The following is a 13469-nucleotide window of genomic DNA, read 5'->3' as shown; positions in this document are numbered from 1 at the left end:
CTTTATACATATAATTATTTTATAAAATATCCAAATGTTATGTTTGGGGTTACTAAATTTGGGGTTTTATTTCTTTTTGCTTCTGAACTTTAAATTAACTACAAATATTTTGTTCTTATTAGGTTCAATTGATATTACTTATAGGCCTACATATTCCCATAACTTTGGTGATAATAGTGAGCTGTGATTAATATAACAACAGCAAAATTTCCACCGGTAGTTCCTGCTGGGTTCCTGTATCCCACTTTGAGAATCCTGTGATTAGAATATTTGAAATGAAGACTCTATAATAAATTAATCACCTTTTTACATATGTGCAGACAAATTCAATTGAGATTCGATATCTGCTTGTCTTTTGTCATTGAAAGATCTAGAGAACTAACAAACCACAATATGCCACTATCCTGTTTCCTGAGCCATTTATTGTCCATGGAGCAGGTGGCCAAAAAGCAGTATAGTCAAATCAGGGAAACCTGACCTGTTGATAAGCATCAGTCAATAGCATGTTAGGTAAACAGATATCATGCAGGGATATATGGTTTATTTGTTTCCAGCCAGCCTGAATATGACCCTATGACTGGAAGAGAAGTTGTGATGTGATGTTTGAATACAGTCTGCTCATTGCTGAGTAATATTAAAGTCATTTCAAGAGCACCAAATGATTTGACTTGAATGTGAGTCGTATGAGAACGGAATAAAGAGTATAATGTGTAGTGCTGGACTACACATAATGGATTCCTGGATTGTGGTACTGTTGTTTATCCATTATGGCCAGTCTGGGACTCACCACACGCATCCTTTTATTCTACTGAGCACATTTGTGTGGTAATAGGCAAAAAATGGTCAAATGATTAATAAAATGAAGCTGCATACCGCAAACTTCATAACAGCAGTCAAACTTAGAGCACTTGTAATAAATTAAAAGCCATTAACTAACGTGGGCATCAGACGTCCTACTGCATTGCAGGTATAATGTGGAGTGGCTCTCACTTGTGTGCTGGGGTGGTTTTCAGTGTGTCAAGTGCACTCAGTATCCACCAACCACGTGGTGAAGAGGCGACTAATGAATTAGCCAGTTAAAGTCTGGAAATAGTCCAGTGTGGAAAGCATAGACATGGGATGTTCAACAGAATGCTGAGGTTAACGCACATACTTCATTCACTGAGGACTTTCGATGGACAGATTAAATGACATCGGATAAATGGCAGCGTAGTCGACGATGTATGAATGGTTAGGGTGCTTAGGGTAAGACCAGAAAATTATTCCCATCATACTACAATACTGCTGAATTCCCAGTCACAGGTTCATACACAACTATATTTATGTTATAGAACATATGTTCTTTTCTTTTAGTATGTTATCACTTCTTACTAACAGCTAGTTCATAGAGACATGTATGGCAATGAATATGACACAGATAAATAATGGTTTAATGTGATGTTCTTCAACAAATAAAAAAATGTAAAAATTGTTCATATGAGCTTATAAGCATATGAGCTTATTGTTATATAAGCATTCTGTAAGGAGAATTTTACATTCCTTCTTTTATTATTTTCCATATACCGTAATTTCTGGACTATTGAGCATACCTGAATATAAGCCTCACCCACTAAATTTAAAAAAAAATTATTATTTTGAACATAAATAAGCCGCACATGTCTATAAGCCGCAGGTGCCTACTGGTACACTGAAACAGAAGGAGCAGGAAGTTGGCCGCATATTCACAGATTGGAGTTTCCCGAGTCAATAACTCCTGAGCTAAACACTGTTACTATCCAAACGCAGTTGTAGCTGCCTCTCTACATTATTACAATAGAAAAGAGGTGTTATTTGTGTAGTAACAGCGTTTAGCTCAGAAGTTATTGACTCGGGAAACTCCAACCTGTGTGTTGTGAATTCTCTTCTTTTCCAACACTGTGAATATGTGGCCAACTTCCTGCTCCTTCAGTTCTCTCCAGCATTGGAAAGCTGATCCTATATTAACACGGGTCTTTCTTTTTTATCCTCCATGTCAATATTAAAACCGCTTTCTACTAATGTCACACATGTGCACTGAACACTCTCTCCTCTGCATATTGACAAGATCTGCCCCTTTCTGCTCATTGGCTACACGTTTGTTTTGATTTTTTTTTTATTTTTAGTTTGTGGTCCCGACTCAATTTTCTGAAGCATTTCTCAAACATCGGAGACCCTACCTTTAACCCGTTCGGCAATTTCATTGGTCTAATGAAAGTTTCATGGCGCCAAAAAATTGAGCACGTCACAGAATGTGTTTTTCTTGAAAAAAAAAAATTGAAAGCGGGAAAAATATATATATGGACCATATATTAGCCGTGTCATTGTTTAAGCCGCAAGGTTCAAAGCGTGGGAAAAAAAGTGCGGCTTATAGTCCGGAAAATACAGTACATTATGCAGTACACACTTGGCAGTTCATTAAATGTAAGGGATACCATAGTTGATGATTTTCCTAAAGCAGCAACACCCTGAAGTGTTTTATTCTTTCCTTAGCAAACTGGCCTGTCTATGTAATATGCACTATGGACCGCTGGCACAGTTGGGTATGTACATACTTTCTGAGGACTGTATGATGATACATCTTACTCACCGGTTTGGTTTCTACTTCCTTCTCTTCATCAGAGCTGTCACTAGCTTCATCTTCATCGTCCTCCTCATCTGGAAACTCTACATCTGACTCTCCAGGCGCAATAGGCACACTGATGGTCAGGTTGGGGTTGGTCATGTAGCTGTCATCCGGAGAGGCGCACTTATCTCCAGTGCGACCAATGACCCCTGCTGTGCCGTTGCCCTCAGCCCTCTGGGCCTGCTGGCTGAGCCTCTTCAGCTTCAGCATGGCCTTTGCTTCTTTGGCCTTCTGACGTCTTCGCTTGAAGTTGCCATTGAAGAAATCACACAGGGCCCGGCGCAGCCACAGGATCCCTCTTTGGATGCGACCTATTGCAATTTGCAGGTTGTTCAGCTCACCATCATCGTCCGGCGCTGATAGGTTGTCTGCACTGAAAGAGCTGAGTAGCAGAGCCAGGAAGAGATTCAGAACCTAAAGAGAGAGCAGATCAGGCAAATTAACACAAAATAAAACATTACCATTGTAACAGGATAATAATTTCTGTCTCAATTCCTTTTATGGTTCTTTCAAACTTGACCAGTACAAAACACATGGTGCACCTGTAATGGACCAAAGCTAAATTCCATTATAAGGAACCTGGCTTTACTATGACCATAGGCATTTCAGACAGGCCTCTAAGTGCTACCAGCAGTGATAGCATTGTTAAACAGCAGGTGGGAAAAGGGGGAGCTGTTGTAAATGTCATGTCCAACTTTGACACTCACACAGGGAGCCATGTTCAATAGTGAACCATGTGTACATAGGTGTATGGGTGTGTGTGTGTGAGTGTGTGTCTGTCTCTATGGAGGAGGCATACTTTGATTAGGCAGACACAGCAACCACATCCTCTATGGTGTTGCTTTGGTAATCAAACGATAACTATGCATGCTGTTCCAATTTCCTCTCAGTAATTATGCACAGTTATGAATGAAAGCTACCTACGAGAACCATTAAATTAAACAATATGAAGCTGGGGATTGCCTTATGGTCCAATTGCTAATGTAAGAGGTTAATAGATTTAAAATTTCACAAAGCAATCAAATGTAGAATTAACTGATGTTTGACTAATAATTTTGCAACATGAAATATGTTTTCATTTGTTGTAAGGTTTCTAAATTGTAAGAAACAAACAAATTAGCTTTGGAGAGTCGTGACATTTCTGTATTTAGTCCATGTTTATACCTTCTACGAAATCAAATTTGAATGGGAAAAATCTGAAATAGTATCCTTACATTTTTTGTCTTTTTCATTCAAAAGCAAAAGTTCGAACCAGTCCCCACTTCCATAAGCTATGCTAAATTTCCTAAGCCAGACACAGAGTAAAACACTGTGTAACACATCATGTGGCCAAACAGGCTTAATTAAAGTTCTCCTGTCTGTGAAAGAGGGCTCAGGTGCCCTACTGGCTACCCGGGGGCTGCGGCCGTTGCCATGGCACTGTGTTGCTTTGGTCACCTCCACAAAAGCAGCTCTGCGCTTGTGTGGTCTTATGCAATGCTCTCATTGTGTGGCTGCTTTAGTCGCAGGTTATCGCTATAGCCAGGGGAATGTGTCAATGGAAAGAAGAACAGCATCCATTTAAAAATGACTGCATATTAGACAAGGGCCTTCAAACCAGAGTTACAGGCTTCTCTTAAAAATAGTACTTCCTGCTATACAGATAAAGAGGCAGGGTAAGACAAAAATGCAGAGTTAACACCTTTTCTATTTCCCAGGAAGAACAAATAAATTTTTAACGAGACACCTAGACATTTAGAGTGACAAGGATATTAGTAGTATCTTCAGAGGAGAGAAAAACAGCCGAGGGAATTCATAGCTTAATGATACCCAGAGCTGTAGTGTTGAGCTTGTTAAATAAGATCTTTGCTGGTTAAGACTTAACCAATATCCAGAACTCTGCATTAATACGGCAACTTTTGGACAGTTAGGAAAACTACCTAAGGAAAAAGAAATGATGTTACATGGAGTGTGGGACTGCCAGTTCCTTTCCGTTACGGTGGGCTGTACAGAGAGGGCAAACCCCCCCACCATGCTGGACTTGGTTTGAGTCTCTCAGTGTGAATTTCTTGCTCGTGCTGACAGAGGGAATTAGAAGCCTGAGTCCCCTATTTTCTGCCCCAGTGACCAGAACACAGATGCTCCAGACTCCAGGCTGTTCAGAGTGAGTCTACCTGGTGACAGCTTACTCACAGAGACACCTGCTTACTTTACCATACAGCTCTTCATTTATTTTAAACCTCCGTGAAATTTTATTTGGTCTGTTTGGTTTCTGCAATGCTACATTAGCAGCGATGACTCATTAAAAGCTTAGGCCAAAATATCACAAAGGATTATTTAAGCAGGGAAGTTGGGGCTTTAATTCAACTAAATTAATGTAAATGCAATTGTTTAACAACAGTTATGAAACCATTAATACATTATGGCTTGCGGAATAGCGTCATAATCACAAATGTCTGACAGAGCATTGTTATAGCATTATAATGTCATATCATTTGAAAACACAAATATACACTTACTTAATTAAGCTCACTTAGTTAGATCTGTGGGTAAATTATTTTAGTCTTGGTCAGATAATCATCTAGAGAAATGACACTGGATACAATTTTCCTTATGCTAATGACTCACAAGCTCCTTTTACTTAGAGAAAGATAAAGAGAACCCCTAGTGTGTGGGTGGCTTTGATTACTTTACTAGATCTTTTCTTATTTCCATGGCTTTTTCAGAACTCTCTAGAATATTCACTCCCGCTAGTTATTTGTTAAGCATTCCTTACACTATCGTTGCACTATTTTATGGCTGCACATCTCAGGATTTGTGACAACCCCCAATCTCAATGGGAGGAACAGACAGCAGAGTCCCTCTAATGAACTAAGTGCAGTTAATCATCCATGTTACAGGAATATGTATAGTCTTCTCATCTGAGAGTTGCTCAGTGTAAATACTGCTGAATGCAAAGAATTCAGGAACGATATCATGTTTTTACCAGATGTTAAGGTAAATAAACTGACTACAATTAAATGTAATCATTTTTAATCCCACTTTTCAGTGTCATCCAGAAAAGGATGGAATTTAAAGTCTTGTTTCTCCCAGGTGTTCTTCATGTTCGAGTCACGTATCAAGGCGTTTTTCAGCACAGCCTCCAGAATTTACCTCAGACTTGCTCATTTGGGATCATATCATAAACAAAATCAGACTGAAATAAAAGCACTAGAATGAATACGTGAGGAAATGTACATGAATTTCTCAATAAAGGCAAACATTGGCTAGAGGCTTTAATGGACTCTTTACATCTAACAAAGGTAACTGAGAGGGTCCTGAATGCTCACTGAGAACCTCCTGGGGCAACGTGTATTGTTCCTTACTAATGCAATAAATGCGGACCTTTCCAAAGATGGCATCATGCTGAATGCATTAAATCACAAATCTAGGCCCTAATACAGACATGCTTAATAAAGCCACATATTGAATGTTCATTTAATCTGCTTCTCAGGAAACTGACCAACATACAGCATTATCACATTATATAGCTGAGTAAATGGCAGAAATGTACTACTGAGCAAGTAATAAAGCAAATCTCACATTGTGGTGTAAAAAAAATACTAAAAGATATTCCCTTAGTTGGAGTTGATCCCCATAGATATTCAGTGATATCTGGTGACAACGAAGGCCACAGAATTTATTTTATTTTCATCCTCATCAAACCATTCAGTGAGCCGTCATGCCCTTCGGATGGGGACATGGTCATCCTGGAAGAGACCACTTCCATCAGGATAGAAAAACAAGTTTCATCAAAAAATCAAAGCAATCATCAGGAGAACTTTGTGAACTGGACAAGGGAACCCAAAGCATTCAGTAAAGTAAATAAATAAAAATGTTGAGAATTGCTTTAAATGTAGATCCATGAATGAATATAGATGAAAAATGTAAAGTAAATAAATGCATGCACTTTTTATCTTTTCATTGAATCATTGGCTTATCCAATTCCTTAATCATTAATCATTGTTCTGAATTTGTCTCCCAACTCTAAATGCTTTCTGTATTTCAGGGTTTAAAATATGGTGTCATGGAGGTCATGCTTGTTTAATAGAATTGAAAACCAGCAGGCTTGGTCTGATGCAGCTCATTGGCTTCGTGATGACCGGGGTGTCTGTGAAATGAATGTGTTTATTTTTTGAAGGCGGGATCCTTATCATTTCCTATTTGAAATCAGCCCTATTGCCTAAGATGTGGAATAGATTATTCCACACAGAAAAGTATACAGATTAGCAGAGGCTAACCTCACTTGGAAAATACTTTTTAGATGTAACTTTTACGACTATAACAACACAACAAACTACACTACGACACTGTTTCCAAAATATCAGTGATGTTTTAATCTCTAGGAATTCACATCAGTGCTATTCACTCTGTCTCCTCCCACCACAATGAGGAGTGCCCTTTTTCCAGCAAAGCCAAGGCCCTTACAGGTAATAAATAACGGCCTGACCACCAGCATGGCATTTCAATATGTGAGATGGCTCCCCTCCTCCTCTTCTTTTCATTCACTGGCCTTGGACCCCCTAACAACATCACCATATTAGACATCTGACAGCTTGCCTTTGCTCTCTTGTTTCATTTGACTATGATTTATTTTATCCATTTCAACTGGAAAAAAAATAATATCAATCGCTCTGATGCAATTCCACCTGATCCCAACCCATTTACCTAATTGGACCAGTTAGTTGCTGTATTTGATGCAGCTCTGACTCTTGAGTTACGCACGATTTGGGGAGATCCGCATGCTCTACAGGATTACAGTGTAGCCCAATAAAGCCAAAGCATGCTCGAAATTGAAGGCAGCATCCATTGAATCAGCCTGAGAATACCAGCCCCTCTGATTACAGTGTCTATATGTGAATAATAGCCCTCTTTGTCAGTATACAGATTAAAGAGGAGAGGAATGAGTGCAGGCTGATTTGAGAGACACTTAGAGGAGGAGGCTGGCCAGATGGAGGAGGTCAACTGGGGATGGACAGCAAAAAACACAAATTAGGTATGTTCAAGACACCAGGGTGGTGTGACGAAGCTGAGATGTGCTGAATGGCCAAGACATTATTTAGTCAGAGTGTCATTTCCTCAGTTATCTCATCTCTCTCTCTTTCTCTGTGTCTCTTTTTCTCTTTCTCCCCTCCCTGATTCGCTCCACTGTTACCTGAGCTGATTCAGCTTCTATAAAACAAATAGACTTATACAGGTTTGGACAGATTTGGGGCCAGGGGTATTAAAGCCGTATTAAAGGGTCATTGTTCCTTGAAAAATATTTAACACTTGTTAAAGCTACAACATAACATTTTGGAATTTTGCCCTCTATGGTATTATGCTACTTGTGATAGAACAACGGGGGTGGCCTTTGATGCCACACATGCCTTTGAGAACACTGAGTATCTGCTTCACATGTGTTGAGAGATGAGCGCAGACAGGCCCAAGCTCTGGTCTGGGAAACTGTGACTTAATGCAATAAACATACTACCAATGAATACTACCAATACCACCAACACCAGGTAAAGAGACCTACATTAATTTGAAAATACTAAATACTAAAATCTAAGTTGAACATTACAGCTTTTCATGATGACATCTGATTAAACAAGCTTGTTTTCACCACTGAGTGCACACTGTTTAATGACAAATACATAATATAGACTAGGTAAAGTTTCTGTAACTTCTAACACCCCCATGCTTTAGTATGCAAAAAAAAAAGCTGCTATATCCACCTTTCCACTTCATTCATTCCAGCTACACACGTTCATTTCTACATTCTCTATCATTCAGGAATCATGAGCATTAAAATAAGTGCTTGCTGTCCTGCTAGCAGGTGGTGCTTACTTTTCCTGAGTGATAAAGCTCAAATTTCTTTCCGGACCATACCTTTTGATTATTTGGTTTACTTATAGATGCAAAAAAAGGGAAATTTTATATATGTGCATCGAAGCATCGACCTAAATCGCCATCAAGAGAATCAACATGAAAGAATATTTGGACATAAATCTGAAAGAAAGATTAAACATGTCCAATCTAAACGATTTTAAAGCAAAGATATGAGATATATATGAGATATAAACAGCACTTTGACTTTGTCTAGTGGTTAGCACGTTTGCCTCACGTTCGATTCCCGCCTCTGCCTTGTGTGTGTGGAGTTTGCATGTTCTCCCCGTGCCTCGGGGGTTTCCTCCGGGTACTCTGGTTTCCTCCCCCGGTCCAAAGACATGCATGGTAGGTTGATTGGCATCTCTGGAAAATTGTCCGTAGTGTGTGATTGTGTGAGTGAATGAGAGTGTGTGTGCCCTGCGATGGGTTGGCACTCCGTCCAGGGTGTATCCTGCCTTGATGCCCGATGACACCTGAGATAGGCACAGGCTCCCCGTGACCCGGGAATAGTTCGGATAAGTGGTAGTGATAGAACAATGTATGTGTGCTGTGTTGTTCTTCCACATTTCTGAAGGATGTAAGAGGCAAATAGACAGTAAGCTTTACATTAGTTACGAAACCTAAACACTATTGCGGTCCCAATATACTTCTTAAGTGTTATGAGGTTACATGTTATTGTGCCCATCAGTGTCACTGTCACACTCACAGATTACTAGGTTGAAGAGCAAAACCCTTCTCCTTCAGCATGCTGGTTTTTCAGCCAAGATGCTTATATCAGCTGGTTTACTTGCTAATATCAGGTGTTTCAAGCTTCATTTCGTGTGTTTGAATCGTCAATCCGTTTGCCTACTGAGCAATTGAGGGATAAGGGCCTTGCTCAGGGGCCCAGCAATGGCAGCTTGGTAGACCTAGGATTAAAAGTCACTGTCTTCCAATTGGTCATCCAACACCTTACCAACTAGGCTACCACATCCCCACATTGTGTTCAGTGTTTCTCAAAAACAGTTAAAGGGAAAAGTGATCTCTGTTAGAATGCCTGTGGCTCTGTGTGTACCAGGGCAGGTTTTTGGCTCTAGTTCTTTTGGGCATGATAGTGCCTAGATAGTGCATACCGGTGTATGAAGTATGCCGGTGTATGAAATGTGAGCTTAAAACGTCCAGTCGATACAAGCCCAACAGCTCTCACTGTAATGTACTATTACAGGATTTCCAGGGAGACTCACAGAAGCTCAGCAGCATCATGTTTTAGAGAATATTTTCTTCCCCGACTAATTTTACTTCAAAAATCAAAAATCACACACTGTAGCATTCAAATGGTTTACTTTAAATACTCTATTATCTACTCTCTTTTATCTACTCTATTATTTACTAAAAGCAGTAACAATTATAACACAAAAGCATTATTCACTGATCATATGAACTCCGTCAGTGACAGTTTTACAATGTGAAAAGACAACAGTGACTAACACCAGCACCCAAATCAACCATTTTGAAAAGCAAATTTTGTCATATTCTAATTTTGTATCCTTTTTAAAAGTTTCATTGTTGAGAAAAAAATCAAGGATCCATCAATTTTGTGTACCGCTTATCCATCACAGAGTCAAAGAGAACCTAGAGCACCAGGTATCCCAGTGCACATGCCAGGGGACACCCAGGAAATGTTTCCAACCCAGTGCAGGGCACCACCACAATCACACCCACACACACACACAGGACACTTTAGAGATGCCAATCAGGCTACCATGCATGTCTTTGGACTCTGGGATCAAACTGTACCAGTACCAGAGGAAACCTCTGAAGCACGGGGAGAAAATGCAAACTCCATACACACAGAAATATGGTGCGAATCGAATCCACAACCCTAAAAGCCTGAATCAAATTTTCCAACCCTAATTTTAAAGTTATGATTAGTTTATTTCTTTGATTAAGGTGACTAAAATCTTCAATGACTTTCTAATAATAAGTGATCATCCTGCTAAAGAAAATCAAGATAATCAGATCCAATAAAACAATATGACATTTTAATTAAGATGAGAAATACAAACAACACAAGCTGTTCGGTAGTGCAGAATTCTGCCATGTGGATTATGTAGGTTAGTTGTTAGTGATAAGAGCATTTAGCTTCCAAAGAGCTGCACGTCCAAGTCCCAGCACAGGGGAAATAATTCCACTGGTGGCGTACCAACATTCAAATGATAACTGCCATTTATAGCTCCAGGGACTGCAGTGGGAAGGAGCAGGGCAGGGAAAGGAGAGGAGAGGAGAAGAGCCTCGTCACAACTTCAACACGTAACACTGAATGCTAATTTTAAATACATTTAGAAACACACAAATAGCTTGTCCTGCTTCTTAATTTATACTTTGAATCTGCTTACATGTAAAATGTAGTTATTATGTTGTAGATTTTATCCCTGAATAAAAATGAAACATTTTGTTGATAGAGTTTAAAGCACTTTTGTACGTCGCTCCGGATAACGGCATCTGACAAATGGCATTTTGAGCCGTCATGCCCTTCGTAAATTGTAGATCTTTACTAAACATTAACAACAAATAGTTCTCCTTTTTGAGCACAATATTTAATCAAATTACATTCATGATCGTAATGCACACTGCATATATCGTGATTTTATTTTAACAAGATCTGAAATGTTTTAAAGGAAATTAGTTTATTTTATTAGCTAAGTTATTAGCCAAACAGATTTTCACTGTAAGTGTTTTCATAAATAGCACGATTTATATTTCCATGTTTTATTTTTAAACCATATTTTGTTTTGCCTAACTATCATGTGATATAGTTTCTATCTATATTTCATTAACATTTAATCAACAGGAAAATTATACTAAACTATAGATTTCTTCAGGTTAATACTTTACTCAGTTTACCACCATTTGGCAACAAAAATGAAATACAGAATTGATTGAATGATGCATTGACATCACTAACTGCTTTATCCTTCTCAGAACTGCTGTGGATCTGGCATCTATCTCAGAAACAATCAAAAAGTTAAAAATACATGTTAAATACATCCGGCATATACTGTATGATGCCGTTAAGTTGTAAGATGTTTCTGGCCAGATGTGCCATGCAGATGTAATCATCACTGAGTATTAACCTATTAGTATTGATCCATTCAACCATTAAGATGGAAATCCCTGAAATCACATTTAAATCAGCAAGACAGTAAACTTCCAGTAACATGCTACAGTAACTACACAGTAAATATAGTCCAAGTTTTTTTTTGTTTTTTTTTGCATTTTATGATATGGTAGAGCTTTAAAACCCCTGCTGCATGGACGACTTACTCTTGGGTGAGCAGATCTGTGTAATTACATGTGACTAACCTGTGGGAGACGCCTCTGGCACGCTGCTCATTCTCCTGAGTGCTGGTCTGCTAAACAGCGCAACTTCACAAGAAGCTAAAACTTCAGCTTCATACATTACTCTTTACCTAACCTTCATGTTCCCCAGTGACTCAGAGATAAATTATGCTGTACGTTTTTCTCCTGTAAGGACAACCAGCTGATCTCTTCCAGCTTGTATCACGCTGCATGGGCTTTTTTGGGTGTGTGAAAATGGCAACACAATTTTCTGACACTAAAAACCTCAGAAAAGTCATCGCCCACTTGTCTTAGTTATTATTATTATTATTATTATTATTATTATTAATTGTGTGGTTCTGATTAACTTCCAGTAACAGCACAGAATTGTTTTATTTCCTGAAGCCTCTAATCTGACAACGCTAAATTTATAATGTGATTATACAAAACCTACAAAAACGAGAAGAGTTGCAGGAGCTGCTTCAGGTACACAAAACACAGTGAGTGAAAGCCTTTTTCCCTTTGAATAGTTCACATTAATCACATTATTCTCTAATTAATCACAATTATACTTACATTTACATACAAGTCATTTGACACATGCTCTGACTCTTCACTTAGAAATAATTCATTGTGTAAGAATATGTAAGTAATTATATGTGGGGATCACATGACTCATTTTTTTTAAGTTAATAGGTAGTGCTACAATTAGTGTGTTCTTACTAGAAAGTAAAAAAGTGAGCATTCTATTTATAAAAAAAATTCTATGATTTCAGTGACAATAGCAAGCAAAAAGCCAAAGTGAGAATTAGCTTAATTCATTCCTTTAGATTCATTAAATCATATTGTTTGTAGTATGACATTTTTTTTCATTTCACTTCTCAGAATTGGAGTTCCTTCCATCATTTACTACCTATTTACTGTTTTACTCGTACAAATAGCAGAAAACCCTGATTTTGTTGTAACCTGCAACCTCGCATGAAAAGTGAATTACAACACATTGCAAAATAAAATGAAGCTTGGAAGGAAGCGGCAGAAACCACTGGTACTTTTTTGTTTGTAGCTTGTACAGTTAGCTAATCGATATACTTACTGATAAATGCTCTAAAAACAATAAGCACATCATCGTTATAACCTACTTTTAACATGTTTGTACAGCTTGGTATTTCAAAGCTATTTAGATATTAAATTCAATTAACAAAAATGAAGTAGCAGCATAATTGAGTCAGAGAGGAAAAGAAATATCAAAAACATGATATTCCTAAGAAGCTATGAGTCACTCAAGGAAAACCAGTAATTCGTTCAGAGCTGTTCGGGTGGGATTTGGCCAGGGATTTCAGCTACAATCACTGTGTTAGAAAGCCAGAGAAATTATCAGAGGGGGTTGTGCATGAAAGATTTCTTTAAATGTGTCTCACCAGTATTCTCTGCCGCATCAAAAGACTGCTGCTGAATCCAGCTGTGCCTGAACATTGACATACCAGCTGCCAAGTCACAGGCCAAGCTGGTCAAACTGGTAGACCATATTTACCATCTTCTAAGATGCCTACCTGACTAAATTGATCAATACTGTAAATGTTTGCAATGTTCTAACTGCATTACTAGATAAGCCAGATACTAC

General features: G+C 38.5%; 1 protein-coding gene across 3 annotated transcripts in view; it reads right to left on the bottom strand.

Annotated features, from left to right (window-relative positions):
• The window catches only part of scn5lab (sodium channel, voltage gated, type V-like, alpha b), a 118285-nt gene that overhangs the window by 28811 nt on the left and 76005 nt on the right, over nucleotides 1–13469 (bottom strand). For all 3 annotated transcript variants that reach the window (XM_060869693.1, XM_060869694.1, XM_060869695.1), the window contains one exon: nucleotides 2606–3055. In XM_060869693.1, coding sequence (XP_060725676.1) covers nucleotides 2606–3055 — 450 coding nt within the window. The remainder of the gene's footprint in view (nucleotides 1–2605; nucleotides 3056–13469) is intronic.

The sequence above is a fragment of the Tachysurus vachellii genome, chromosome 5 (assembly GCF_030014155.1).
Source record: "Tachysurus vachellii isolate PV-2020 chromosome 5, HZAU_Pvac_v1, whole genome shotgun sequence".
Taxonomy (NCBI): domain Eukaryota; kingdom Metazoa; phylum Chordata; class Actinopteri; order Siluriformes; family Bagridae; genus Tachysurus; species Tachysurus vachellii.
The sequence above is the reverse complement of the archived record's forward strand: the minus strand, read 5'-3'. Positions and strand labels throughout refer to the sequence as shown.